The sequence below is a fragment of the Eschrichtius robustus genome, chromosome 15 (assembly GCF_028021215.1).
Source record: "Eschrichtius robustus isolate mEscRob2 chromosome 15, mEscRob2.pri, whole genome shotgun sequence".
NCBI classification, from domain to species: domain Eukaryota; kingdom Metazoa; phylum Chordata; class Mammalia; order Artiodactyla; family Eschrichtiidae; genus Eschrichtius; species Eschrichtius robustus.
The window spans coordinates 35,018,648-35,045,442 of NC_090838.1; the positions used below are offsets into that span (position 1 = coordinate 35,018,648).

The window sequence follows — 26,795 nt, forward strand, 5'->3', positions numbered from 1 at the left end:
CTCAATAAACTAATGCCAGTGACTGAATTATTTAACAGTGTGTATTTACAAATGTTAACCAGACATTTGACTACAGGAATGGTGAAGAAATGACAAGATATTTAGGCCTCTTAAAAATCCCCTTCTAGAATTCAGTCATTAAAGTCATTGTTGTTACAGAATCTAGACTTTCTCCTCCAAAGCATGCCAAAATGTATTACCTTTGCTGCAGTTTCAGGAGAAAAGGACAAATTATGGAAAAACTAATATGTAGTGGAAATTTTTAATACAATTTTTAATAATAAACTTCCTTGTGTCCAGTAATTGTTTGGATTCAGCCCATTTTTCTTACATAGCTGCAGTTATGTGCAGTGGTCAGTATTATGTACAGTGGTCAGTATTATGTACAGTAGTGACTCAACAATCTAAAACCAGATAAGTTTGTTAATTTATGATGCAGGGGCTTTGTGTTTTGCTTCTAAATAACCCAGAAGAGAAATCTACTGGGCCCACATAAGACTACTGGCCTAATACTATGCATTCAGGATAGTTTGAAGACCAACAAGAAAGAAGTAATTTCTAACTCAGTTTTAAGTTGCAAAGTTAATCTGATATTTTTCAGGTAGAATTGTATTTCTCAGCACATAATTAAAAAACTGAACATGAACAAGACAGTCGAAAGTCAGTCTGAAGTCAGAAGGTATCAGAATGAATCATATTAAGAAATGTTACTGTCAAAATTGTATTTTAAGATTATTCACTATTATCATGTGATTAAATTGTATGTACTACTTATATTTGTTTAGAATGTTCTTAAACATACTTCTTTGTAGCTTATGTACCTTATGGTCAAATTAAAAAATGTCCCTTGGTTAAGAAGTGTAGGGACTTCCCTGGTGGCGCAGTGGTTAAGACTCTGCATTCCCAGTGCAGTTCCCTGGTCAGGGAACTAGATCCCACGTGCATGGCGCAACTAAGGGTTCGCATGCCACAACTAAGGGTTCGCATGCTACAACTAAGGAGCCCACGAGCCGCAACTAAGGAGCCTGTCAGCCGCAACTAAGACCCGGCACAACCAAATTAAAAAAAAAAAAAAAAAGAAGTGTAGATATTTGATAGTTTTATACCTTTTCAACCCTGGAATCATTGATTCCATCTGCTTTGTAATACTATCATAAGTGTTTGTGCAATATAAGGATTCTTATCCAGTGTGATCAGGAATAGGAGATGCTTCATTAATCAAGAGTCAAAGTGTGGAATCATAAGAATTAATACATATATATCTTAAATATTTTAACTTAAAATATGTTCACATATGTTCATTTGTCAACTTTTTAATGAAAGGCTGAGTCTCCCCCTTCTTTCTTTCTAAGTATGCATCTCTGATTAGATTGCTTGTTGACTATCTTGCATAAAATACACCCATAAATCATTTTTTATAATTTTTAGTTTCATTCTTTAAGACAGAGTAAGAAATTTACAACTTGCAAAACAATATGAATTAGAACCCATCTCTTTCTATGATTTTTTTTCATAATCTTTTATAATTGTGTCACCTACACAATTTAACAGCAGTTTTTTTAGTAACTCATTTTTATGGAGTCTTTCCAGAGCATTCAGCTTAGTTTACATAGAAATTATCATTCTCTTTCCTATGTACATTTTGTCAATTTTCTTTGTATTTTATTAACTTAATCATTAAAATAACAAGTACAACTGGCATAAACAGGTTCGGGGGAGAAAACACAGTTGACTCTTCGTAAGTGTGAAACTCAACTGGCGGAAGCAGAAGTATACAGAAGAAACAGGAGTTAAAGAATAACCTACAAAACATGAACATTTAGTGTTCCTTGGGCATCAGTATGCTTTACAGAGGTAAAGTGTCACTAATGCTCTGATTTGGGTAAATTGAAGTCAGTTAAGAGAGCTTCTACTGTCTTTCCAAATTTGCCAAGGTGGCAAAATGCATTAGAGGCCAATTTGGTCCAGAGGGGCAATCTTCCTAGGATATGTTGCCTTAGAATTATAATAAATTCTTTGCTGAAGATTTTAATCTTTACTGAAGATTTTTTTAAAGAAATATTTTTATTATTGAATGAAAGCAGTATAAATTGTATTAGCTGTATGATTTAGGATTTTGAATTATATAATAGTAACTTTTTCCATCGTTTGATATATCTTTTTTATTTGTTTAAATATGTGTTGTTCCATGTTATACTTTATTTTACAGTGGTACAGAAAAAAAGAAAGAAAAACCACAAGGACAGAGAGAAAAAAAAGAGGAATCTCACTCTAATGATCAAAGTCCACAAATTCGAGCATCACCTTCTCCCCAGCCCTCTTCACAGCCTCTCCAAATACACAGACAAACTCAAGAAAGCAAGAATTCTACTCCCACCAAAAGGTTTTAACTGACCCCAAGTACAGAGCTAGGGAATGGTTGTAACGATACCTAAATTCTGTGACTTGAGAAAGAAATTGGCTATCCATGGATTCCAAGAGAAAAGCCTGGTGGCTTTTTTTCCCCCGTTTCTTTGTTGCTGTAATCTGTATGTTAACACATTGGGGAATGAAAATTTGAGGTCAAATTTATCAGTTAAAACTGGAGGAAAAAAGTTATGAACAATTTGATGAAAGGAAGGCAAAAGTAACCTACTCTAAAACCAAAACAACATTTTTATAGTAAAATTATAGAATATTTTAAAATTTATATATAACTGTGCATAAATTTATAGCCATGGATAGAAAATTGCCGTATGTTGTTATCCTCACCATATTTTGGCATCATTACAACCTTCAACTTGCAAGGGCCCTTCTCAACAAATGGCTCTTCATTGTGACTGCATCTCAGTTTCAGTTTTGGGTTTTGGGAGGATAAGTTCTTGCTTGAGTAGAGAATTGAATTCATTTCACCTAATCTTTTCTATGCTAAAGGCTTGCTTGAGGGCTTCTCTCTGTGTCTATAATAATTAATATTTTAAAGTTATGAGAAGGGGAGAAGGGAGAAACATTCTAACAATGTGTGTGAGCCTAAATTGGGGATCTAAACCTGCATGCTGGGAGTTCAACACTACAGCTGCCTTGTAATTAAATATTTAGACCAACTTAATGAAATTTGCCTGCTTTAGGGATGTTGATTCAGGCTTTATGATTAGGTATAGATGTATTTTATCATCATACTTCCTCTTGGAAATCTTAGGAAAATATTAAACCATTCCCAGAACTGGCTAGGATTTTAATAAAAATAAATGACATCCATTCCTAAAAGATTTATAATATATTTTTATTTGATTAGCTTAATATTTTGCCTCAAATCTCTAATGGAAATTTGGGAAAACACAACACCCTTCACTTGATTGATGCATGTTTAACATTTTAAAAATGCTTTGTGTGTCTCATGCAGATTCTTATGCTATCTAAATGGTTTGTAATTCTTTTGCCTGGTCTGATGTGGAGTTTTTCTTGGATATAGCTTATTAATGTTTTGCAACTTTGGATTGTATGTGGTTAAAGGTGGCTTTTTTTATAATCAATCTCTTTAAGGTTCTGATTTGACTTGGCATCTTCTTTGTCCCAGATCTTTTTTTCAGCTTCTTAAGGTCTCTTGGAAATGTGCTTGCCATTCTGAATTGCTCTTTGGATATACTATTACAAGAAGTATTGAAGGCTGGATGAGTTGTAGGACAGTTAGCAGTGCAGCCAAAAAATCGTTTATAAGTTAAAAAATTTCAGTTATGAATATGTGGAAGCAGTTTTGATAATATAACATTCTTGTGTTAAATTGTTTTTACTTCATGGATAAAATTGACTCTAAAAGATATAAACAAGAGTTTTACTTTTAGTCCCACAATTATTTAGAAATTGTCATTTGTACCATGTATAATTTAATTACATGAGGACATAAAAAATGAAAATAGCAGCCTTGTAATGATTTTGAACAAGTATGGGTTTTTTCACAAATTCACGCAATTTCATAAATTCTGAGAGAGAGTAATTATTCAGATTTAAGCAAATGGGTTTGTTTTTTTTTAAATCAAGTAATATTTGTTCTAGTGAATCTTCTGAATAATAGTGAAAATTAAAAAACAGACTTGGTAATTGCCTTGTTTAACTCCTTGACTCATCCAGGCACAGAACCTTTCAACTAATCCTTCGTTCTCTTTTCTGGATTAGCTTTAAGAAAATGTTAATTACTGCTTTTATGTTCTAGTCAAACTGTCAATTGCTACTCATAGAATTTTTTTCTAAGAAACTAATATGTTTCTTCCAGCATAAAACGACCACTAACAGCTGAAAAGTCACATAATTCATGGGAAAATTCAGACGATACCCGTAATAAATTACTGAGGGCAGTTTCAACATCAAAATTAATATCAAAAGTTATAAAAAATGCAGACAAGTAAGTATTATACTTTAAGTTATATCTGAAAATTATTAATTATTTGACTATCACGTTTGCATGTACAATTATATGCCACATTTGAATCATTTCTAAAAATCTGTATTTATATCTTTTTTTCTTCTAAGTGCATTTTTCCTTTTGTGTCTTTAAATAAGGCTGTCTTCCAGTTAATGCTTTTGAACTCATAATAAATTTCAATAATCTCGTAAAATTTGAGGATTTTTCATAAATTCTTTCTATGCTTTTATTGTTTAAGTGATCCTAATGGAATATTCCTTCTTCTATGAAGCAGTATATTAGTAGTTTAGACCAGTGAGAAACTTTAAAAAATACTGATGCCTGAATTTCACGTCTGGAGATTTATCTGGGGTGTAGCCTAGACATTGAATCTTTTGCAATTTCTTCAGGTGATTATAACGGTCAGCCAAATAAAATTATAAAATAAATGTCTTTGAATTCCTTTTGTAGGCATAAAGATGTCATCATCAACCAAGGTAAGTTAAAAATCCTTTTTAAAAAATGTTTATCTTTTCTACATCAGTTAAATTTTTTCTTTTGATAAGAACATTGACTTACTTTCATTCAGTGTACTTTATTTATTAGCTCACAGTGATAAAAAAGAAGTGTGTTGTTATAGTCATTTAAGAAAAGATCTAATTTTTATTGTAAGATATGTCATTTTTGTCTCAACCAGCAAAAATGTCAACCCGTGAAAAAAACAGCCAAGGTAAGAATAAGCTACACAGTTGGTCGCCTTCTTAGTTAATTTCTTCCTGGATCTCTTATTTGGCTTTTCATTATTTATACTACCCGACTTTCCTCTTAATAAAGGAAATATAGTAATTTGAACTAGTGAATCCAACCACTTTTCTATTTCTCTGAGCTCTGAAGATTCAGGGTCAACAGTAGGAATAAAGATATCATTACAAAGAGGTATAATACCAAGGGGAATTTCCCCCTTTTTTAAAAAAATAAAAGTTGTACTTAGAAAAGCCATTTAAAAGATTGATAAATTTTAACTCAATTTCCTGTCTTGCCAACTTCATTGCAAATAATCACTCATTTCTTGAAGCTAAGACTTACAATATAATAAGTCTAGCAAATCCATTTCCTCTTAAATTTTTCTTTTATATTAATTGTAATTTCTGGCTACTTGCTGTTGTTGGCTTGTTCTGACCCAAAAAAGGAGAGAAGACTTTCTGTAAATGTGTATTTAATTTAATTGCAAAGTAGGTAAGATTTATACATCAGTTTTACATTCTCCTTCAATTGCCTGCAAATTTAATTGAAGCATGCTGTTCTAAATAAAAGCATGTCCTTCCCGTGCATGCTTTTTACAGCTCATTTCTATGTGTCATAGTTATCTTTATTTTCTGGGTTATTTATTATATTAATGATATACAATGTGGTTAAAATTTTTGTTAGAGATTTAACTTGATTTCTGTAGATTTTCACTTTTGATTCTGATAAGAAAAGTATTTGCAATCTTCTTTGGATCATTTGTTTTTACGTAGAAATTCTAAATAAAGCTGATTATTGCTGCTGTTCTCCTTCAGTTAGGTCTTGCTCCCTCTTTTATAATTTATAGTTAAGTATAGATTAAGTAATAGTTGAAATACCTTAAAGACAAATGAAATTTTATTTACAAAGGCAATTCTTATTATGTGTCAAAACATTTTAAAAAGAGAGAGATAGTGATATATAGTGGCAAGAGCAGTGAATGGAGAGTCTCTGTTTAGTGTTTGGCTCTACTGTATAACAACCTTGTGACCCAGGCAAAATGGCAACATCTCTGGGTAGTTTTCTAATCTGAGAATATAACTATAAAGCTTACTTCACAAGACTGCTGAAGGATGAAATAATATGTATGAAAGTACTTTAAAAACAGAAAACAGGGCTTACCTGGTGGCGCAGTGGTTGAGAATCTGCCTGCCAATGCAGGGCACATGGGTTCGAGCCCTGGTCTGGGAAGATCCCACATGCCGCGGAGCAACTAGGCCCGTGAGCCACAACTACTGAGCCTGCGCGTCTGGAGCCTGTGCTCCGCAACGGGAGAGGCCGCGATAGTGAGAGGCCTGCGCACCGCGATGAAGAGTGGCCCCCGCTTGCCACGACTAGAGAAAGCCCTCGCACAGAAACGAAGACCCAACACAGCCAAAAATAAAAATAAATAAATAAATAAAATTTAAAAAAAAAAAAACAAAAAAACAGAAAACACTGTACCTATAAAAAGGTGCTCCTATTATTACATGTTTTGCCAAAGAGCTTACATTTTATAAAAATCCTTAGAAGGTAAATGAGAAAGGGCTACCTTTCTCTTTGTCGTGCTGTGGTATGTCCTTTGGAAGGAAAAGGGATCTAACTTATGATTAGTATATAAGTGAGTGCTCTGTGTTGGTGACAATTTTCAAAACCATTCAAATAGGCAGGTAAGTAAATGTATTTAAAAGGGAAGGGTTTTGCTAGAGAAGCATCACTAAAGTGGGGAAGAAGGATGGAATGAAAAACTGGAAAAGTCAGTTAAATTCTGTTACAAGAATTGTTAACTGAAGAAGATTGTTCCAGGTGTTGGAATTTTAAAATGTCAAATGTTGCTTGCATTAAGCCTTATTTTTGGAATTTGAGCCTGTTCCTTTGCCATTTTAATCAGCTATATTTATCATTAGAGTGTATCTTGAAGGAAAACTCTGGTGCCTCAGAGGCCTGTTATATAATTCAGGCCTGCCTGTGAGGCAGAGCCTATGGAAAGAAGTAGATGGATTCTAGATGGTTTAGGAGATTACAGGTAGGGTATGAGAGGTAAGGAACAGAGGGAATCTATGAAGGCTAACTTGAAAGTAGGTAAGAGGCATCTACTAAAATAAGGAACATTTGAGGAGGAGTAGATGTGTAGAAAAGAATAGTTTGGTTTTGGACAGTTACACTTGAGTTGTCTATAAATCTTAATTTACTCATAGAGGTGTGTAACAAACAACATAGTGTAGATGTTTAAACATGTGTAATTGAAGTCAAGACTGGTTTCACCATTTACTTAGCTTGTGACCATAAGCAGGTTAATTCACCTTCTTAAGTCTTTGTTTTCTCATCTGTAATTGAGACAATAATAAACCCTCAAAGGGTTATTATAAAAATTAAAGATAATAAAGTGTTTAAACATAGTACCTGGCACATAGCACCAAATAAATTTTAGTTATTAATATAAGTGTGACAGTACTCAACCTTGTACTCAAATACGTGGAGTTAAGATGAAAAGATGACCATTAAATAGGTGATCTTCACTTGATGTAAGTTGTGGATAAATTTAAGTTTGGTATTCATTTTGCATAACATATTTCACAGCACATTTTCTTACACTTTAGGTATTAATCTAAAATATCTGTCATTTTTTAAAAAATCTGTCATTTTTGGACAGTCTTTTTAAAATGTGATTTATTCTTTAGCTCTTTTTTTTGACAGTGACAAGTGTGACTTGCTGTAAGTCATCTGCCCTGTTTTGGGAACAAGCCGATTTATATTTGGTACATGTAAGTGAGTGGTAGCAGAGAAAACTTTACCTGAAATGACTGTGTCCTTCAGACACAGCAGAGTAGAAGAGCATAAATCTGCGTATTCTGATAAGCACTTAGACAGAAGGAAGGAAACCATGGTTGAAAGCAGTGGGAGGTGAAATGAGATGTACACAGGACAATCTCCGAGGCTAGATGTGGGGGGAAGGACATGTTACACCATGTCCTATAAAAAGAGGCTCTTACTAAATTAGATCCTTATCTACACTCAAATCCTTGAAACTTAAGCCCCTTTTCATTACTCTTCTCCCTAGTTCTGTTGGATCCTCTCCCATCACAAGAGAAATGTACTAGGTAAATTTTGTAATAAAATGAGTACAGCTCATAAGCTCATCCTTATAATCATTATCTAGTATATTACATTTTTAAAATATGGAAAATAAGTGTCACATGTTCTCATTTCTAGAGCAGAACCTGAATGTCTTCAAATTATTGCATGTTAACTGTCCTTTTCAGGCTCGAGTAATCCTAAATCACTTTTCTCTTGTTACATCTTAAACTCTTTTAATTGTCTCATCATGTTGAGAACCTGAATGATTCAGGTTCCTACTGGAGAGAAATCTGCTTAATTGAGGAAAAGAGAACTCCTCAGTCACCAAATCACACTTTTACTTCCTCTTATAGAGCTGCCTCACTGCTCTATGATTAAATTCATTCTTGCTTAACTACCAAACCAGTGCAGTAGTAGCTTAACTACAGGTGTATTTAGATAGAAGAACTATTACTGTAACATCTTAGAAAATTGAGAGGTGACTAATTCTTACTAGCTGCCTAGCTATCTGTCCAAAATGGCTTCAGATGAAAAATACTTTAAAAGTCATTTTGAAGTACATACTGTCTAAAATCCTTCAGTAGTTTGTTTTAGCCAAACAGTCATTCAAATAATCTAAAAATATACAATATAAACTCATTTACAAAATAGGAGAAAGAAAAAAAACTCTGAATAATCTTGTCATTTTAACAACTATTACAGTTCTGATGTGTTTCTTTATTGTTTCTTTATCAGATACACATTGTTAAAATTTTAAAGATTCATTCAACAAATATTTATTGAGTGTGTTTTGTCAGGACCTGTCCCAGAAACAGGAGTTTCTGTCCCAGAAACAGGGATACAGCAGTTACATTGTCTGAACTCTGTGGAACTTACATTCTACCTGTAAGAAACAGACAGTAAATGCTTAATATGTAAGTAGGTAATACATATTGGGAAAGAATAAGGAGAGTAGACAATTGCTATTTTATATAGAGTGGTTAGGGGAGACATCTCTGATAAAGTGATAAAGTGACATTTGAGCCACCTGAATGAAGTGAGTGAACAATTTGGGTATCTGGAGAAAAGAATTTCATGAACAGAGAAAACTGGAAGTACAAAAGCCCTGAGGCAAGAGCTTTCTTGTTGTGTTAGGAGTAGCAAGGAGGTCCTTGATCATAGTGTGCACACAATTTTGTATTTGTTAACCATTGCATTTATAAAATATAGATTCATTCTAAGCAACAGAAGAGTCATTGGACACCTCACTTAGGAAAGGGAAGCAAAGTTGTTTAGTGGGAAGAGCGTAAGAATAATAATAAGCATGAGACCTAGTTAGGGGTGAATCACAGAAGTTTAAAGAATCAGAATCCTACAATGACTAAAATTATGAGTGTTGGTTGGGGAGGAACTAAAAATTTCATTTGCCAAAGGAAATTATGAAAAAAAAAGAAACATCCTTCATCTGATAATAAATTTTTCCCTATGACTCTTGAGACCTTGGACCTCAGTTTCCTTACATATACTTAGGCTTAGACTAGACGTTGCCAAGAGTCTCTTTAATAACTTTTTGAAAGCTCTTTCTTATAGCAAATAGAAAATGGAAGGCAGCCCCCATACCTTCACTAACTCATGTTTAATCTACCTTTAAAAAATTTGAATACAGGTGCTTTTGTTCAGTGCCTTGTATTGTTTTCTGACCTGTTGGCTCCAGGCATGTTCTGTCCTAAAACCTGATCACATCTGTGTAAACTAAGCATTGTATCTGAAAGAATAACTAAAATTTACCTGTAAGAATATAGGATAGCAGTCCTACTGACACTGTCTGTATATTGTGTTACCTACTGAGAGGAAGTATATTGTCCCCTGCTGAGGGGTACAGTTTGAAACAAACCAAAGAAATCAAAAGCCCTTAATTGCACTACAGATAGAATCTTTCCTTGCTGTTTCTGAGATGATATCCAAAACTTTGCAGTTCCAGAATTTGGAAAGAAGGGTGCTAGCTTTAAGTCTATTTTAAATGTGAATAAGCAGGAAGGGCAGGAAACCAAATATTGCACCTCCAAAAAAATACACTCACTTCTAAAATTTACCTATTGGCATATGTTAAGTAGGATATATAATCATTACTTGGATCCCTAGGTCTGGGCTTTGTCCAGGTATTCTCTGTATTTAAAAGGAGACCAAAAAGGGGGAACCTCTTCTCTCTTGGAGATTTTTTTTTTTTTTTAATATTTATTTACTTATTTGGTTGCACCGGGTCTTATTTATTTATTTATTTATATTTATTTTTGGCTGTGTTGGGTCTTCGTTTCTGTGCGAGGGCTTTCTCTAGTTGCGGCAAGCGGGGGCCACTCTTCATCGCGGTGCGCGGGCCTCTCACTATCGCGGCCTCTCTTGTTGCGGAGCACAGGCTCCAGACGCGCAGGCTCAGTAGCTGTGGCTCACGGGCCCAGTTGCTCCGCGGCATGTGGGATCTTCCCAGACCAGGGCTCGAACCCGTGTCCCCTGCATTAGCAGGCAGATTCTCAACCACTGCGCCACCAGGGAAGCCCACTTGGAGATTTTTTTAAGCAGAGATCTGATATCTTGTTGGTAACAGTCTTATAGATTAAAATGTATTTAAATGCTGTCCAATTTTTTTAGTATAAATTATCCCAACTTCTAAGAGTATGTGTTCTTGACATCCTCTTTCCTTATTTTCAGCTGAGAAAAAAGTCCCAAGTGCCCCCTTTGAACATGGAGAATATGACTTTTCATGAGAGTATCCTAGTCTTGTGCATATTTATTTTATTCCAGTTGAAGCCTTTTCACCCATACTGAATTTTCACAACTGTAGGCATAAGTTTTTTTAAAAAAAAATCTAAACTAGGGACTTCCCTGGTGGCGCAGTGGTTAAGAATCCACCTGCCAATGCAGGGGACACGGGTTCAAGCCCTAGTCTGGGAAGATTCCCACATGCCGCGGAGCAACTAAGCCCGTGAGCCACAACTACTGAGCCTGCGCTCTAGAGCCTGTGAGCCACAAGTACTGAGCCCTCGTGCCACAACTGCTGAAGCCGCACGCCTAGAGCCTGTGCTCCGCAACAAAGAGAAGCCACCCCAGAAGAGTAGTCCCGGCTCGCCGCAACTAGAGAAAGCCCCCGTGCAGCAACGAAGACCCAACACAGCCAAAAATAAATAAATTAATTTTTAAAAAAATCTAAACTAGAAAATGCAATTAATTAGAAAATCTCCATTCCTTAAGCATGCCAGTTAACTGAGCTCGTATAGTTAGAAATCCGTTCTGTCCAGAAACCGCAGTTAGACTCCACAATGTGTTGCCCACTCTATCAATTGTTTACTGTTTTCCTGAAGCACTTTGAAAAGAATTCTGAAACTTGTGATTAGTGTAGCAAAAAAGAGGTACAAATGATCAGTGACATATACAAAACTGCAAGAAAAGGCATAGTGAATCACATGCCACATTCCTGAGCTATACTCATAGTTGATTCTCCAAGGAACAATTTCACCAAAAATATTCTATTGATTATTTCCTTAAGTGATGCTTTTTAAACTTTTTAAAGATTAAATATTTTAATCTTTCTAAAAATACATGCAAATAATATTTCAAGCACCTATATACTGACCACCCAGATTTATTAGATCTTTACATTTTGCTTTATTTGACTCAGGTTTTTGGGTTTTGGGGGTTTTTTTAATTAACTTTTTTTTTTTTTTTTTTTTTTTTTGGCCACACCATGCAGCATGTGGGATCTTAGCTCCCCGACCAGGGATCGAACCCATGCTCCCTGCATTGAGAGCATGGAGTCTTAACTACTGGACTGCCAGGGAAGTCCCTTTTTTTTTTTTTTTTTTTTTTTTAAGAAATAAAACATTAAAGATGAAGTCTCTCAATACTCTTTAATTAGAATTTCATATATGGGTTTTTATTGTTCCCCTTGGGCCTCTTGATTTTCTTTCTGCTATAGTTAATTGAGAAAGACTTAGAGGGATAAATATTTCGATATCTGAAGTTTCTTTTTTTGATTTCTTATTTTTAAAAAATTAAATCCAACTTGGTGTATTCAGATAAAATGAAGAATTTTTTTCATTTTAGTGTTTAAGATAACTTTTCCTGGGGATATAAATGAGTGATTTGAGGGACTTTGTAAAGTACAACCATGTTTTGCTTAGTTCAGAAATGTTTTCAGCAGTATAGCAAATCTTTCAGAAGTTTTATGTGCCTTATATTGTTGGAATAGACGTATTTCCCATCTTTTACCAAAGAAAGCCTTTTTCACACAGTACAAATAATTAAAATGCTTACACAAACTCCCATGTCTGATATTTTCAAGTAATTTTATGGCAATCACAGTTGTAAAAAAAACCCAAAAAACAAAACAGCAAAGAAAAATCTGATTAAAGGAGGTTTAGATTCAAGAAAGTAATTAACTGCAAATTGGCTTTTTACTGTAATTAGATAAGTGTTGACCAGCAGATACATAAGACTTGGTTATGTCTGTCTTGTAAGCTCCTAAGAGGCTAGGTTAACATCTTTTACATCTTCATTGTGTAACCTCACCCCACCCCCATGTAATTAAGAATTCAATAAAATTTACCAGCTAGTAGAACTCTACCTATAGAACAACGAAAATTAAGGTAGCATTTTGGTATTTGGTCAGATTTTTCAGACCTGTGTTCTTGTCCCAGCCAGTAAAACTAACTACATAATATTTGGCAAGCACAATTAGGAATTTTTTTTTTTTTTTTTAGGAATTTTTTAAATGAGCACAATAAGATTAGATTATATATCCTTCTAAATTCATGACTCCCCTTTTTATTTTGGAGTCTACATTTATGATCTATTTTTACAACTAGACCTTTGAGAAGGGGTGAAATTGAGACTTTATTATAGCACAAATCAATTTCCTTGTTCAAAAACCAAAGATCCTTACAGATTACATTGTTTCATTGGAATTTTTAAAAATTATTATTCGAGTGTAACTGGATCATTAACTGGGACTTGAAATATTTTGTTTAAAAATAAATGAGTTTTAAGAAAAGATTTTAACTTTCCTTAAATGGTCTTTGTCACTTTCTACCATAAAATTGTGAACAGTATTTCTAGCATCTTGTTTACCAGCCTGTTCTGTAGCTCTGTGGTTTTGGGGAATAGAACTGGTAGTGTCAGAGAAAAAGCTCAAATTAAGTAAAGATTCTTAAATTTTCTGTTTGTTTGCTGGAATTAGGTAGCATCTCACAGCTAGCTACATTTTAGTTAAATATAAAATTCAAATTCAGTTGTGGGGGGAGCTCTTTAGTTCTAAAGATCGTAAAATATAAAAATGAATTCCTAAAGTGAAAACTTTAGGAGAAAGATGCTTTAAATTGTAAGCATTCTAGAAGTTCAGAAGGCTTTCTACAAGCGGCACCCATTACATAAACAAGTACAAGTCATAGTCCAGACCCTTGAAGCTCTGCTGTTGCCTTTGAAAGGCTTTCTTTAAAATCTCTAGGTGCAGAAACAGAGCAAGCTATTTAAAAGAAAAAAAAGCACAGGAGGAACCAATCTTGGAGCAGAGTATGCCCAGTACTAATTTTCTTCTACACTCCTTGAATTTTTCCTTTTGCTTTGTTATAATCTGTGAAAGATTAATAAATTTTGATAAGCATCTTTTAAACATGTAATGTTAATAACCAGTTATTTATATCAGTATGAATTATTTCAGCAATACTGCTTTTCTCAGAACACCTGAGAATAACTATGCCAAAAAGTTTGGATTAGGGAATATAATGATCATTTTGCAATTTGAAGGACTTTGGAGGATAGGACAGCCCAGGGGAGGTGCTAAAGTAGAAGCACATGAGGAGACTGAAGGGGAAGGACTAAGAGGTGTGCAAGAAGGACATGGAAATACAGTATTTCAAATTTTTGCCTAGCATTCACTCTTCCAAAAGATAATAGAGCAGAAACATCTTCCTCTTCTGTTGTACTCTCTGATTTCCTGTTGTTGGGATCCAGAGCTCAGGCTAATACTATTTGGATTATAAGGAAGTTGTACTGTCAGGTAATTGGACTTATGTGGACTAGCCTAAAGGTATCACCACGGTCTGAACAGTACTGTCCAATAGAAACATAATGTATAACACACATATAATTTTAAATGTTCTAGTAGCAACATTTTAAACATAAAAAGACACAGGTAAGATTAAGTTTAGTATATTCAGAATATCATTTCAATGTGTGATCAATATAAAAAAACATTAATGAGATGTTTTACTTTTTTTTCATACTAAATCTTCAAAATCTGTTGTGTATTTTACACTTACAGCATGTCTCAGTTCACACTAGCTGCCTTCTAAGTGTTCTACCAGTGGCTATCATTTTGGATAGTGCAGATCTAGAACATAGTTTAGAATGAAAATATTTCCCAACAGAACACAGTCTAGGAACTCATTTGACCTCTCTGAGCCTTGGTTTCCCCTTCTGTAAAAGTAGCCGTTTGAACTAGGTGAGCTCTAAGATTTCTTCCAGTTCCAGCATTATATGTGTCTAGAGAAATGAACTAATAAAATTTATGGTATTTATGGTATCAACAATATCCCACAGAATTTTCCTTCCTTCCTCCCTCCCTCCCTCCCTCTCTCTCTCTCTCTCTCTCTCTCTCTCTCTTCTCTCTTTCCACACCACGCAGCTTGTGGGATCTTAGTTCCCCGACCAGGGATTGAACCTGGGCCCCAGCAATGAAAGCACCAAGTCCTAACCACTGGACCGCCAGGGAATTCCCTGAATTTCTTCTTTTATAATTAAGCATTGATCAGATTCAATGAAGAATATTTTATTTGAGCATAAGCTAGTAAGTGGTAGAGCTGAGATTCAAAGAAGGTCTGTGTTTATCACAAAGCTTGTGTTCTCTCCACTATACTGTATAGCCTCCCTCTCAGTCCCAGGAATTTTCACAATGTCAAAATAGGAGATAAAATGTTGAGATTAATTCCATTTCAGGAAGCAGCAGCTTCACTATTGAATACAGATAACCCTCTAGTGTGTTTACTAATTATTATGAGATAATTTAATCATTTCTTTCTCACATTCCTTTTCTAGACCACCAGACCTTATTAATGTATTAATTAATGTTACTGATCTCATACTCTTCTTTGACCAGTCCCATGGCCCGTCTCTTCCCCTTGACTTTCATGCTGGTATACAGTGAGGACAGCCAGAAAGTAGCATTTGGGTAAAACAAATTGTTAAGTTGTTCGACTATAAGATCAATAAGCCTGACAGCCTCAAGAAAAGGTTTGCAGTGAGAATTTGACTCAACAGTGATTGAGGAGGAAAGAGGTTCTTCTTCATCTATATATTTTACCTAATTCCCAAGGTAAAGACTCTCCTTAGGTTGCAAACTAGTGAGCTACATGCAGGCCAAAGGTGTGTTTTCACATGGTATTCTCCCTTTTTTTGGCAAAGGAGTAAACGTTTAAAAATTGGGAGATTTCACAGTAAATTATAGATTTTCTGTTTCTCTTGAAAAATGAGAAGATCTAGCAGCACTGGGCTCACATCTTTCCTGAGGATGATTAACTGCTGCCTTCCTGAGATGGGGCCTGGTGTATGCCAGTGCCCGAACCCCAACCGGTCGTCCTGTATTCTCCCACTGCTCTCATTTTGCATTTCCTGCCTGGGCCTGTAGATATTTGAACTTGTGACCCATGTATTATAGTGTACCTGATAGAACCCTCAGAATTCTAACTTATTTGCTGCACTTGCTGTTCTGTGGACAGTCACTTTAAAGCTTATGAAGAGAGATTACAGTGTGTTAAATCATGTATTACAAGCAATTCCTAGACAGTGTTTAGAATGGTCATAAATCCTTCACAAAGGGAAGGGAATAAATATTTGTCAAAGACCTTACACTTTACAGTGTGATATTTACTCAGTCATAATTCTGAATGGTAAGTAGTATTATCATTTTATTTATTAGGAAAATGAAGCCAAAGTCACATAGCTAGGAAGGGGTAAAGCTGGGATTCAGATCCCAATCAGTCTTTTTCTCCAAAGCTCCTGCTTTTTCCACTGTAATGTGGTGCCTCCCTCTCAGTCTCAGGAATTGTTCCCAGTGTCTAGATTATATTCTCTGCGTCCAGCATGCATACTGCCACTTTATCGGCAGGAAAAGCATTTTCATTCTAACATGCACTGCCATTTTTATATTAGAAAAGTTCACAGGTGCTAGATACATAGTTCCTTTGCTTATAGTTAGTTGCTTGTGCTGCTTGACAGTTGCTAAAGGAATCAATGCAGTATTCTGAGCTGTCTCTATTAGCAAAGGAGAGGGCTTTTTTTTTCTTTGATGCTATCCCTAACCCATTCCCTTTGCTGGACATATAATCTCTTCTAACTGGCAATAGAAGCATCTATTAAATATTTTATTTTTTCCATTCAGAAAGCATTTATGCTATACACCTCTGATCAGTGATCTTGGAAGAAATTCCAAAGGACAGGATATTTCCCTTTAAGAATTCATATTCTTTAAAAAAAACAACTAGAGGGAAAAGTATGTAACAAATTGACACCTATAAGAAAGTGAACTATACAAAAAATGGTAAGGAGATACAGATAAAGATGATTGCTGAAGGGAAATAGTTACAGCTGATAACTAAATCATTTAGTTATCATCAAAGTCCAGCTATGCTACAACTCATCAGGAAGCAGAGCCCACTCTTAGATTCAGAAGTAATAGAAAAAAAAAAAAGAGAGAAAAAAAAAAGAAAAAAAAAAAAGAAGTAATAGAGACATACATCATGTGGTATTAAAACTATGGCGTGGGAGGTCTTAGCCTGTTCTTAGATCAAACCCTGAGGCCGAACACACTATGAGTAATAATAGTAAAAATAACTTGAACTTCTACCCATAACAAGCACAGTTTTAAAATCTGACTCTGAAGAAATATTTACAGACATTCAGCAAATAATTTCTTTCCTTCTTCCATGGTTTGCATTACATAAGCTATTGGATTATCTACTCTTTTCCTTAGTAGCTTAGGTCATTATTAGAGGTCCTAAGGTTGTATCAGCCTCTGGTTGATGATCACATTTTCAGTCTGTTTTTAACATGATTTTCATATAACAGACAAGTTAGCAAGTTCTAGACATTGCCTATGCTTTTGTACTCAGTCCCTTATTTTCTCCTTCCCGCTTAGGTTCTTTTGTAAACATTTCACGACCACCATCAATATTTATTAAACCTGTCTGTATGTAGGTTGGGATGCTGAGGCCAGGGATCCCAACACAGTCTCACACACAGTCTCGTTTGTTCACTTAAGTATTGTTTTCATTTGTAAAAGGTGTACAATAAATATTGATTTGATTCTGGAGTTGTCTTTTTAACATTTTTAGTTTTAGACTGTTGCACATCTTACAAACAGCTATTGGTTTATATAAATAAAAGATGTTTTTGCTGCTAACTAGAAAACTGTTTCCTTGCACTGTCTTTAAAATGTTAGTGTATTATAATTTAATTGCTTAGACTCAAGGCTGATTGTAGGCATGATTGTGAAGTAGGGGACCTTGGTCCTCTTTCCATCCAGCTCTGGTCACTGCCCTGTGTAGCAGAGTGCTTAGTCTCTCTCCCCGTCCTGACTTAGAGGGTGTCTGACTTCACTCCTCATGGTATATTCTGAGGCCATGTTTTGTATGCCATTAAACGTCAGTAGGTTGATCAGGTAGTGTGGTGGACATGGTTGTTGTCTACTCGGATAATCTCTTTTCAATTGTCAGAGAAACTGCCATCACAAAATTATTTTCTTTTCATTTTTGTACCTCAACTTTCCTGGCCGTCTTGTTGAAATGTGTCAACTTATAGATAAATTATATTTTAATTATGAAAATAGTTATTCTTACTTAAGGAAATGACCAATGGTTTTTTTCCTACAATGTTTTGGACTAGGTCTTTATACAAAAGCAATCATGTATAATGAGACTAGAACTCTGAAGTAGCTATTTTTTATCTGTTTTTGTTGTATCACATTAATAATACACTTTTCTATGAATATTCAGCAAATACATCTGTCTTAATTTTTTTCTTGTGTCTTAACAGAAGGAGAATATGTTAAAATGTTTATGCGAGGTCGACCAATTACAATGTTCATTCCTTCTGATGTTGACAACTATGATGACATCAGAACAGAGCTGCCTCCTGAGAAGCTCAAACTGGAGTGGGTGTATCCTTTTCTATTGTGACAGCAAATTTGTTTGCTTTGTCTTTAGTTTAAGAAAAATTAGTTTACTTGACCTCTATCAAAATTGTCTTTATGCCCAGAAAAGTAAATGTAATAAACATAGCAACCACTTGAGAAAGTAAGGAGATGTCATCTCTAATCCTTTCACATATTACATGTATTTTGCTATTAGCAATTTAAAACCACCAAAATTAATATTTTCAGATAGGGTAAACAGTATCCTACGAACATCGAGGCAGGTGCTTGTGGTGTGGTAGAAGAGACGTCAGATTAGAATTGGAAGGCTAGTGTTTGAGTCTTGGCTCTGCCACTTATCCCTAATGAACCTTACTTCCTTCACTTATAAAAAGATGTTAATAATCCCTATCTCACAGGTCCATTGTAAGAATTAAGTAAGAAAACATCAGTTAAGCATTTTGTAAGCTGTGAAATAATGTGAATTATTTTATTAAGAGCTCAGATTAGCAAGGTGGATTCTAATTTGAGAATTAACTTCTTCACCACCAGACTTTTTTAAAAAATGAGTATATAAAACAAAGTGCTCCTTATTTCACTTAGAAAGTCTCATTTCTCTTAGACCCTCTAAGAAACTCTCAGTGAAGCAGAAGTAGCTAATAGTTTGAACTCTGCTTTCTGCCTTCATTCTCCTACATCCTCCTCCCCGACACCTTGAATCAGTTCCTCCTTTTGGCAGAAATTAGCTTGAGAAAACTCACCAATCCTGTTATTCTGTACAACTTCTTAGTGGACACTCTGCCTATACCAGACTGTGCCTGGCTATCTCTTATTCATCATTTAGGTCAAGCATAAGTGTCACTTTTTCAGATAGCCCTTCTTCTGATCTCTCTCTTTTTCTCTCTCCATTTAAATTAGATACTCCTTTTATGCTTTCTCCTAGCATCCTGTTATTTTTCTTTCCACAATTTCTAATGATATATTTGGTGTTAATTTTTGTCACCTTGCAAAGCATAACCTCTAGAGACATAGGCCCACATTTGTTTTGTTCAGATGTGTGTGTTCAACTCTGTGCCTGACACATATTAGGAGCACAATATGTATTTGTTTGTTGAATGAGGAAACTAAGATTTAAGCATAATAAAAGTTCTTGGGGTTCCACAAGGGCTAATGGCAGGACATGAGTTTTCTAGTTCCATTCCAGTCCTCTTTTCTTATACCTTCCTGATTCCCTTAAGTATCCATGCAAAAATTGTTTATTTAAACTTGGAAAATTATGTTTATTAAAAATCTTGACTCTTTTAAGATATGGTTATCGAGGAAAGGACTGTCGGGCTAATGTTTACCTTCTTCCTACCGGGGAAATCGTTTATTTCATAGCATCAGTAGTAGTACTATTTAATTATGAGGAGAGAACTCAACGACACTACCTGGGTCATACAGACTGTGTGAAATGGTTGGTATTGTTTACATTTGTTCATTTTTTATTTTCATGCTCTTATTTTTTAAATCTGGATTTTTATTGGAAATGATTTCCTATGGAAAACTCAGAACTTAAGGATATTATGGGCATTCTGTAGATAATTTCAGAAAGAAAAAAAAGACTTACAGGCCTCCAAAATGGTTGGTGTGATATCCACTGCAATAAAACGTATCATCTATAAATCTTAATTGGGACCTCTTCTTCTTTCCCACATCTTTTATGGTCTTTTTCTTCTGGCCTATAACATCAAATATATGTGGGGCATTCTAGACTTTTACATACTTCTGAGAGTGATTATTGGTTACTAAATATTTCTCAAGGATTTATTTTATGTAGGTAAATTTTGAACTTGATGCTTTTGGGGGGAGAGGGAATCATGGCTGAATAAGGATTAAAGTATCCCATAGGGTGTCAAACTGTAAAAAAGTGAGAACTCCTTTTATATGCTTGGCATGTTTTTAAAGTACTCAATTAATTTTACTACTTCTTAGTTAACTTTAATTATCTATTGCTTAAATTCATTACTTTCCAACATTTAAAATCTTCTATGTCTGTACTATTCTGGCAACTATATCTTTATCTAGAAAAAAATTATGCTAATATATATTAGACTATTAAAATATTATATAGATTGTTAAACTTTTAGAGATGATTAAAATATTGCCTTTTTCACTAGAAGAAGAATATGTGTACAGAATTACTTATTTATTACAACATCATTTGTGATAGAAAAGATTGGAAACAGCCTAAATATCTTTTAGCTGGGGACTAGTAACATTGTGGTGTACCTATAGGTTATCATGCAGCTATAAAGAAAGAATAAGGTTGGATGGACTTAGAGATTATCTTACTGAGTGAAGTAAGTCAGAAAGAGAAAGACAAATACCATATGATATCACTTATATGTGGAATCTAAAATACAACACAAATGAACATATCTACAAAACAGAAACAGACTCACAGACATAGAGAACAGACTTGGGGTTGCCAAGGGGAAGATGGGGTTGGGGAGGAAAGGAGTGGGAGTTTGGGATTAGCAGACTCAAGCTACTATATAGAGAATGGATAAACAACAAGGTCCTATTGTATAGCACAGGGAATTATTCAATATCCTGTGATAGGGAGCTTCCCTGGTGGCGCAGTGGTTGAGAATCTGCCTGCCGATGCAGGGGACACGGGTTCGAGCCCTGGTCTGGGAAGATCCCACATGCCGCGGAGCAGCTGGGCCCGTGAGCCACAATTACTGAGCCTGCGCGTCTGGAGCTTGTGCTCCGCAACAAGGGAGGAGGCCGCGATAGTGAGAGGCCCGCGCACCGCGATGAAGAGTGGCCCCTGCTTGCCACAACTGGAGAAAGCCCTCACACAGAAACGAAGACCCAACACAGCCATAAATAAATAAATAAATAAATTTAAAACGCACCTCATAAAAAATTTTTTAAAATTTAAAAATAAAAAAATATCCTGTGATAAACTATAATGGAAATGAATATGAAAAAGAATATATATGTGTATAACTGAATCACTTTGCTCTGCAGCAGAAATTAACACAACATTGCAAATCAACTATACTTCAATAAAATTTTTTTAAAAAAGAAAGAATGAGGAAGGTCTTTGTGTATTAATATGGAAAGATCCCTAAGACATACGCCTAAGTATAAAATTTAAATAACAAGAAAATGTGTGTGTAGTGTTCTACCATTTGTGTAAAAAGGAGGTGGAAGATAAATATTTATGTTGGCTTCCACGTATGTAAAATTTTTCCAGAATTATTAATAAAAAGAAACTGATTACAGTGATTACCTGGGGTTGCAGGGAGTAGGGATAATAGCGAGGTAGATGAGATTTTAGCAGAATTTCAGTATGTGTTTTTATAGCTTTTGATATTTGAGCCATGCATATATATTACCTAATCCAGCAATTTCACTTTTTAAAATGTGTTTTAAAAGATTGGGTTTTTTTGTATTTAAATTCTTTCCACAACTTTTATTTATTTTTTATTATTTTTTTTTTGGAGTATAGTCGCTTTCCAATGTTGTGTTAGTTTCTACTGTACAGCAAAGTGAATCAGCTATACGTATACATATATCCCCTCTTTTTTGGATTTTAATATGGCAAAATGTTAATGTTAGGGTTTTAATTACTTTTAATATAATTGACCACAATAAAGGATGTGAACTATTTAAGTAAGAGAAAATAGAATTAAAGAAACATTGATAAACTCTAGCCTCCTTAGTAATAAAAGAAAATAAAGTGATACCATTGGACTTCCCTGGTGGTGCAGTGGTTAAGAATTCGCCTGCCAATGCAGGGACACAGGTTCGATCCCTGGTCCAGGAAGATCCCACATGCTGCGGAGCACCTAAGCCCGCGAGCCACAACTACTGAAGCCCACATGCTCTAGGACCCACATGCCGCAACTACTGAGCCCATGTGCTGCAACTACTGAAACCCGTGCTCTGCAACAAGAGAAGCCACCACAATGAGAAGCCTACATACTGCAACAAAGAGTAGCCCCCGCTCACCACAACTAGAGAAAGCCCACGTGCAGCAAGAAAGACCCAGAGTGGCCCCCCCAAAAAAAAAATTGATACCATTTATACCAATCAAATTATCAAGGCATTTTAAAAGGTATAATTCTTAATATGGGGAAGTTTTAGTGACACTTTTCAAACATTTTTATTTATGACAATTTAAATTGATACTACTCTTCCCGAAAGTAATGAGCAATACATACGAAGAACAAAAAAGTTATACTCTCAGTTGCGCGTACCCCTTGGTTGCAAGATGTAGAAGAATTCTAGATATGGATGTGAAGACATCCTTTTAAAAATCTTGCTCATCACTCATATGTTTAGCATGAGAAATGTGGGCATATATTTTGCAGTATTTTTAATTTGTACTTAAAAGTTTCTGGCCCAAAGTTTAACTTAGAAGAGTTTAGTGTTAAGAACTAATTAAAAGGTTGGAGGCACTGTGTGTGAAGATGTTGACTGCCGTGTCCTTTGTAGAAAAATAGAAATGACGAAAGAGGTATTAAATCAATAATATGCATGAGGATTATGTGACAGTTGGGAAAGTACTTATGCTTTTTTTGTTTCTGTTTTCTAATTAATTAATTTTTAAAATTTTATTTCTTATTTTTGGCTGCTTTTGGGTCTTCGTTGCTGCATGCGGGCTTCTCTCTGGTTGCGACAAGCAGGGGCTACTCTTCGTTGTGGTGTGCAGGCTTCTCACTGTGGTGGCTTCTCTTGTTGGGAGCACAGGCTCTAGGCACACGGGCTTCAGTAGTTGTGGCACACGCGCTCAGTAGTTGTGGCTCACGGGCTGTAGAGCGCAGGCTCAGTAGTTGTGGCGCATGGGCTTAGTTGCTCCGCGGAATGTGGGATCTTCCCGGACCAGGGCTTGAATCCATGTCCCCTGCATTGGCAGGCAGATTCTTAACCACTGCGCCACCAGGGAAGCCCATGCTTATGTTTTAATAAAGTAAAATTACACAATGCAATATTGCATCTTCACTGTAATAAAACCATGTGAATATTTATTCCTAGGTGCAGGACTAGAAAGGAACTTGAACAAATGAGAACAGTTTAATTTATCATGCCACAATTATGAGTAAATATTTTCTTCAGATTTAGTGTTCTGATAATTTGTTCAGTTTAACAAAGAAGGAAGTAGTACAGCTGAAAACTTAGAAAAGAAATCCTTTAGGTAATTGATGTTTATTTGATTTGCTAAAGAAAATAAAACAAATGGGTCACGTTGAGATTTTTTTAATGATTAAAAACTATTTGTTTGAAAAATGTTGATACTTAGGCATATTTCTGCTGTTTTATGTCTTTCCTGTATTTAAAATTGTTGTTAATACTGCTTTTTAGCCTTGCTATACATCCTGACAAAATTAGGATTGCAACTGGACAGATAGCGGGAGTGGATAAGGATGGAAGGGTGAGTGGCACAGTTTTATGCATTCTGTACCTAGTGATATTGATATTAGAATGGAATTGATTGTAATTTTAACCATAACTCATTTATTTTATTCTCTTAAAATTTAACTATTAAGGGATTTCTAGTGTAAGCAGGGAAAAAAATATTAGGATGTAATAACATTCCAAAAAAACAAAAGAGAGTCAAAGTAAACATTTTTTTTCAAAAAAAAATAAGTGTTCTCCCTAAGGAAACTATTTACTTGTAAAAATGGGAGAACTGATAAGCTTGTTAAAAAAATTTTTTTAAACATAGAATAATTTATCAATGTTTCCCTAAATTGATGAATCCCTTGATTTTATATATGACTAGAAATGATAACACTTAAAATTTTTCAGTTAGTATTCAGTACTGTTAAATTGGCTTATATAACAAATCCCTTATTTGTAAGGATCAACAGTGAATATTAATGATGACTGATTAGCATGTATATGACTACTCATGACATTTTCTGACTTAAAGTTTCTTTAAAGAAAAAGGAGTTGGAGGGGTTATATTGGATGACTTTTAAGACCCCTTCCAGTTGTAAATTCTATTTAAGGACTGTTTGCTTAGCAATTTATTGGACACTGATTCTTTTAAAAAGTATTATTTTCTCAGGAATGAAAGTAATGCTAAAAGCAGGATTTCCAGAGCAAATTTGCTGGTGTTACAATCCTGACTCCACCTTTTAATAGCTGGATAACTATAGACAAGTTATTATCTCCATTTCAATTTCCTCATCTGTTAAATGGTGGTTATAATAAATAGCACCTAACCCATAGGTCTGTGAGAATTAAATGAATTAATACATGTAATATACTTAGAATAGTATATAACACATAGTAAATACTCAAATCATTTGCTGCTACTGTTATCACTTTTGTTATTTCCTTATTTTCATGGTATGAGAAGAAAATACCTGCTCAAGATTCTTTGGGGGCATATGTTAACAGTTCTTGTGGGAGCGGTATTTATTTTCATCTCCCTAAATACTAGTTGTCTTGCTGTCTTGTGTTTTTCCCCTTGTTTCTGCAGCCCCTGCAACCCCATGTCAGAGTGTGGGATTCAGTTAGTCTATCTACACTGCAGATTATTGGACTTGGAACTTTTGAGCGTGGAGTAGGATGCCTGGATTTTTCAAAAGCAGTAAGTATTTAAGGGAGTTAGCCAGCTGCACAAAGACACAGAAAAGAAGTTAAGCTCAGTTTTGTTTGTGTCTGTGTTCATAGTGATAATTGAATTGAAAAATTAGATGTTAGCTATTGCTTAACAATGGCCAGCATTTTAACCTAAGTGCTAAAGTACTTTGGTTTAGATAGGATCCAGGATATTTCGCTTAATTATACTTACTTTGTTCTGTCCTAAAATAGGATTCTAATGTAATAGCAGGAAATGGTTAAAGGAATGCATACATAGCATAGTAAAATTGAAACAAGCAATAAGATGTGCTTTTGCTTCAGCTTGAATCATGGAGATCTATTTTATTTAGAAAATGTACAGACGTGAAACTTGGCCAGTTCTGCCACAAGTATTGTCTTTTCTTAATGTCATATTGGAGTAAAGGAAACAATCAGACCTTTTGTGTTCACTAAAATCATGAATTGTTTTGGTTCTGAATTGATGACAGCATGATTTTTTTTTAATTAATTAATTTATTTATGTATTTAATTTTGGCTGCGTTGGGTCTTCGTTGCTGCGTACGGGCTTTCTTTAGTGGCAACGAGCGGGGGCTACTCTTCCTTGCGGTGTGCGGGCTTCTCATTGCGGTGGCTTCTCTTGTTGGGGAGCACAGGCTCTAGGCGCTCAGGCTTCAGTAGTTGTGGCTCGTGGGCTCTAGAGTGCAGGCTCAGTAGTTGTGGTGCACGGGCTCAGTTGCTTTGCGGCATGTGGGATCTTCCCGGACCAGGACTCGAACCCGTGTCCCCTGCACTGGCAGGCAGATTGTTAACCACTGCACCACCAGGGAAGCCCCGACAGCATGATTTTAAATTTAAGTTTAAAATTCAGTGTTCAGCCATCTTACCTAAGCCTTGAGACTTTATTTTGGGGAAAATAAAACAAGATGTTGCTCACTTAAACATTCTATTTATTCTTGAATTATATGTAATTATTATAGAGTATACAGGAAAACTTCTTTATTTTAGGATCATAATTTTTAATTTCAAATACAAATATCCCTCCAGATTTTATTGGGCCTCATTCATGCTTTAGAATATATTTATGTATTCATATTATCTCTTCAGTTCCTACAGTCAGCAGCTATATTCTGGATTATGGGTGTTTTGTGGGACATGGAGGAGCAAGGGACATTTTTAGAGCAGAAAGATCAATTTGGGTGGATATAGGAACTTTACTTGCAGGCCCTGAATGTCAAGGGGTATAATGAGTCAGGAATTGGGAGAAAGGCATTTAGAAAAGGAGATGAGAGGACAGAAGGGAAATACTTTTACTACCTTTTTTACCCCCCAAAATCTCTATAACAGGAACTGTTGTCATCTTGTTGATACCATTGTTACAGTGTTAAGACTATCTTGGATTGCCTCACACTCTGACTTTTCCTCATTTAGATGATCATTCCAATACAGGATAAAAGAAAGATAAAGAGGAAAGTAAGCTCTGCCCTTCCTCGGTACCTCTCACTTATCACCACAATATTTCTTTGTTCCATAGACATCATAAGGCATATACTACAAATGCTACTAGAAAAAAAATAATCTTTTAGTATCATCCACAGTTCTTTTTCTTAAACTGGGAGGCATTAGTTATGTTTTTATCTTGTTTATTCATGTTAATGTAACTCAGGTATATCATGGAAAACAAATAGGAAAACTTTAAAATAGCCATTAATTTTAGCTTGTTCTATCAAACTACCAAAATTTAGGAGCAAAGTTATAGAATTATATACATTTCACATCTACCTCAAAGGAAAATACTTTAAATGCAGTCAGACTACTTTAAAGCAGAAAATACTT

The 26,795-nt window shown here is 35.1% G+C and overlaps 1 protein-coding gene across 4 annotated transcripts in view; it reads left to right on the forward strand.

Moving 5' to 3' along the window:
- EML4 (EMAP like 4) overlaps positions 1-26,795 on the forward strand; it is a 159,734-nt gene that overhangs the window by 89,889 nt on the left and 43,050 nt on the right. For 3 of the 4 annotated variants that reach the window (XM_068564015.1, XM_068564016.1, XM_068564013.1), the window contains exons 4-11: positions 2,210-2,383; positions 4,250-4,378; positions 4,850-4,875; positions 5,076-5,108; positions 18,278-18,401; positions 19,681-19,830; positions 23,733-23,802; positions 24,859-24,969. In XM_068564015.1, coding sequence (XP_068420116.1) covers positions 2,210-2,383; positions 4,250-4,378; positions 4,850-4,875; positions 5,076-5,108; positions 18,278-18,401; positions 19,681-19,830; positions 23,733-23,802; positions 24,859-24,969 — 817 coding nt within the window. The remainder of the gene's footprint in view (positions 1-2,209; positions 2,384-4,249; positions 4,379-4,849; positions 4,876-5,075; positions 5,109-18,277; positions 18,402-19,680; positions 19,831-23,732; positions 23,803-24,858; positions 24,970-26,795) is intronic. The other variant, XM_068564014.1, reaches the window with a different exon arrangement.